Source organism: Limulus polyphemus, unplaced genomic scaffold (assembly GCF_000517525.1).
Source record: "Limulus polyphemus unplaced genomic scaffold, Limulus_polyphemus-2.1.2 Scaffold379, whole genome shotgun sequence".
Taxonomy (NCBI): domain Eukaryota; kingdom Metazoa; phylum Arthropoda; class Merostomata; order Xiphosura; family Limulidae; genus Limulus; species Limulus polyphemus.
This window is the reverse complement of record NW_013665989.1, coordinates 334,820-338,211: the sequence shown is the minus strand read 5'-3', so window position 1 is coordinate 338,211 and position 3,392 is coordinate 334,820. Positions and strand designations below refer to the sequence as shown.

The window sequence follows — 3,392 nt, the reverse complement described above, 5'->3', positions numbered from 1 at the left end:
ATTGAATCTTTACTGTAAGTTTTGAGCTCAAGTCCATAACGTATGCCTGCGGTGAATATTAAAAATTATACAATGGTATCACAAGATTAAAAACTGTAACATTCAACCAACCAAAAAAAAAAAAAATAGATAATCAAAAATAGCTCAGTTGTAATACAACCATAAATATATTTATAAAATTCAAAATGAAATATTATATGAAAAAGAAGGTATTGGCAGCCGGGAGTCGAAAGCTGGAAGAGGTGGCTCCCGAACAAATAAATTTTGTTGTTGTTGTTGTTGTTCTCTAGCCTCATCTATAGCTCAGAGTGAAATGAATTGTTTGTACAATAGGATATGACAAATGGAGTAAACTATGGACAATATGTGTAGAGGTGGCTCCCGAACAAATAAATTTTGGTTGTTGTTCTCTAGCCTCATCTATAGCTCAGAGTGAAATGAATTGTTTGTACAATAGGATATGACAAATGGAGTAAACTATGGACAATATGTCGGTTAAAGTCTTCACAATTTGACTTAGTGTTTATATAACGAGCTCAACAGTCTTAGTTCTCTTTTTGTCGTACTTATTACTTATTGTTTAAAATAAAACCAATATTTCATGTTATCATGTATATATGAAATTTATATCAAATGCTTAATAAACTATCAATTCCCCCCAATGGTCCGAAACTGGTTCTTCCTCGAAGAAGATGTAAGAATACTTTTGATGATTTGATTTGGCCGTTGGCGGTCGAAGACTGGAGGAAGTGGTCTATGAACAGTTAGAAGTTGTTTGCCCTTTAGCCCCACTTAATCCAAATAAACTCTTCGAAACTGAAGTGCTTGTCGTAGTCACCGGAGATAAGAAAGCTGAATGGAAAGGAGAAATAGTTCCTGCCCCTAAATGGTTGACAAAAGCCGAACTTGGAAAATATTCCTCAGATCCATAAATTCTTCCAAGGTAAAAGTCTTCCAAACGTAGTGGTAGGGCACGGGAATAACAAAGCATATTTTCTCTAAAAGCTCTTGGATGCGATTGGTACAAGTTGGTTTTGTCCAACACAGAAGGGGGGTTGTCTGTAGAAAGCAACTTTCGATGAAGGTTCAAATTTGTACTATGCCGGTCCCGACTGCGTTTTGAAGGAAATGCTGCAGTGCATCCTTCAACATTACATTTGTGCAATAATTTCAGGTGCACATTTTGATAATGGGTCTTTACACTAAAGTGGTTTTGGAAAGTCTTACCACAAGCGACGCATCGTCGTGGATTTTCTTTGTCGATCGGAACGTCTACAGTACAAACCATAGAGGCATCTCTGTACCTCGGAATGAAAGAAATCAGTTGGTCACCCGGATTTGAATTATGGTCACCTGTGGTAATTTCCTGGGAATTAGGGGCCACACTAGCAGTAGATTTTTTTATGTGTTCTAATGGTGAACAGGCGGAGTAACTTTGTGAGCTTTCACAAGTCTGGGGCATCGCCAGAGGTAAACTTGACGCGTGATGTGAAACCCTATGCAGTGAACGTAATCCGATATTATTGTGGGTCGTTCTAATTATATTTGTAAAAGCTTCCATCGCAAGAGATTCTAGATGCTGCAATGGATGCTTACTTAAGTCGGTGGGTTCTGTTGTATCTTTCCTAGTGACAACCTTCTGTTCTTCATTTTCTTTGAATGGATACTCCAGGAGTTGTCTATATTCCTCTTTTACTCTCTTATTACCATAACATTTTCTTTCGCTTTCATATACCTGGCCTCCTTGCTTAAAGTCACAGTGGAAATTCGGAGTGTGGTTATCAGATATCGTCCCCAAAAACTCATTTTCATTGTACGTTTGATCTAATAATGTGTGAGTTGACAATTCGTCAGAAGAAATGTACTGGATGTCGTGTTCACTGGTTATAGAAAATTTGACTGGATTTACACTCTTTCGCTTATGAACATTTTTACCTTTAGATGAAGAATCATTTACTTTTGAAGGGTCAACATTTTCTAGGTCGTTACTCATATGAACATCTTGGATATTTTCTTCTAAGTTGCATTTTGTAGTCAAAGGAATTGCATAGTTTTCGAGGTTATGATAATATGTACCAGAAAGATTTTCTGGTTGAGACACACTTGGAATACTTGATGGAGAAGAAGTGCTGGTAGCCATAGGATGATTTATTATCTTCGGGAGGTTACTCTCAATACATTCGGGTATAAAATAATTGTCACAATTCGAAGGAGAAGCTGGAGGCATATCTAAAGAACATGTCGATCGATCGTCATGGGGAATGAATTTTCTTCTGACGTTTCTCTTATGAAGATTGGGATTGAGATTAGCACTATGACGATTACGACTCCTTCGAGAGCTAAACATCTTGTTGCACCCTTCTACTAAACACTTGTGCGTTTCTCGAAGATGAACAGCGCTAAAGTGGATTTTGAGAGCGCCCTTGTCACAAAACGTCTTAAAACACACAAGGCACTGTGCCCGAGTTTTGCTGGCAGCTTTAGCTTTCACGGTGCTGAACACTAGAGAGTTCCACTTCCGTTTCATGGGGTTGGTGGACTTTCGAAGGCGTTTCACCTTCTTGGCATCGTATACTGAGTCAAAGGTATGATTAGCTGTCTGACTCAGATTCATCTCCGTGCTGTTATTCTCAACGAAACCAACATCTGTTATGCTATATTTTGAGGTACTAGTGATCGACAGAGCATGGCTTCCGAGAGCAGGCGAAAATTTAAAGGTGCGAGATGTGGGAGAATACTCCGGATTGAATGTGGTTGGTGGAATAATTGGAAGAATATCATGGTTACTTACTTCTGACGTTGTTTTCTCCAGCCGGTAGTCCAGTGGTTGCAAGTTCTGAATCTTATTCAAAGGTGAAACAGGTAGAGGACTGCCAGGGGTTACTAGAGACCACCCATGAGATGAAACAGGCCGACTAGGACTAATGCTAGAGCGTGGATGTAGAATAGATGATGTACTCAACGAATGGGAAGACTGCAAATTTGTAGTCAAAGGAATGAAACTGTCATTTTTTAAAATAGCTGTGCTAACCTTCCTATTTGTCTGCTCAATGAATTTCATAATGTCGGAATCTGTTTTAGAGGACCGAATGATGTAGTCACGCTTTTTACACGTTTCCTGAAAGAGTAATTGATGAGCAATAGACTTAGTCTCTCCAAATCTGAGAAACTGCTGCAATATTAGTTGCTCTTCTTCTTGACTGGCCAGTGTCCACCTATCCAAGATAGCCCCCTGTGGATCCTATGAATGAGTTAAAATCAATAAATGTTATTAGCTAATCTTTATTTAACGAAAATTTGTTATTGACAGAGATAGTGGTAAGTACAAAAATGCGATTTGAAATCAATAAATTTTATTAGCTAATCTCTATTTAATGAAAATTCACTATTGA

General features: G+C 38.3%; 1 protein-coding gene across 1 annotated transcript in view; it reads right to left on the bottom strand.

Moving 5' to 3' along the window:
* Nucleotides 1-754: 754 nt before the first annotated feature.
* Nucleotides 755-3,392, bottom strand: part of LOC106457831 (zinc finger protein basonuclin-2-like) — an 80,403-nt gene continuing 77,765 nt past the window's right edge. The window contains exon 4 of the mRNA XM_022383881.1: nt 755-3,241. Coding sequence (XP_022239589.1) covers nt 755-3,241 — 2,487 coding nt within the window. The remainder of the gene's footprint in view (nt 3,242-3,392) is intronic.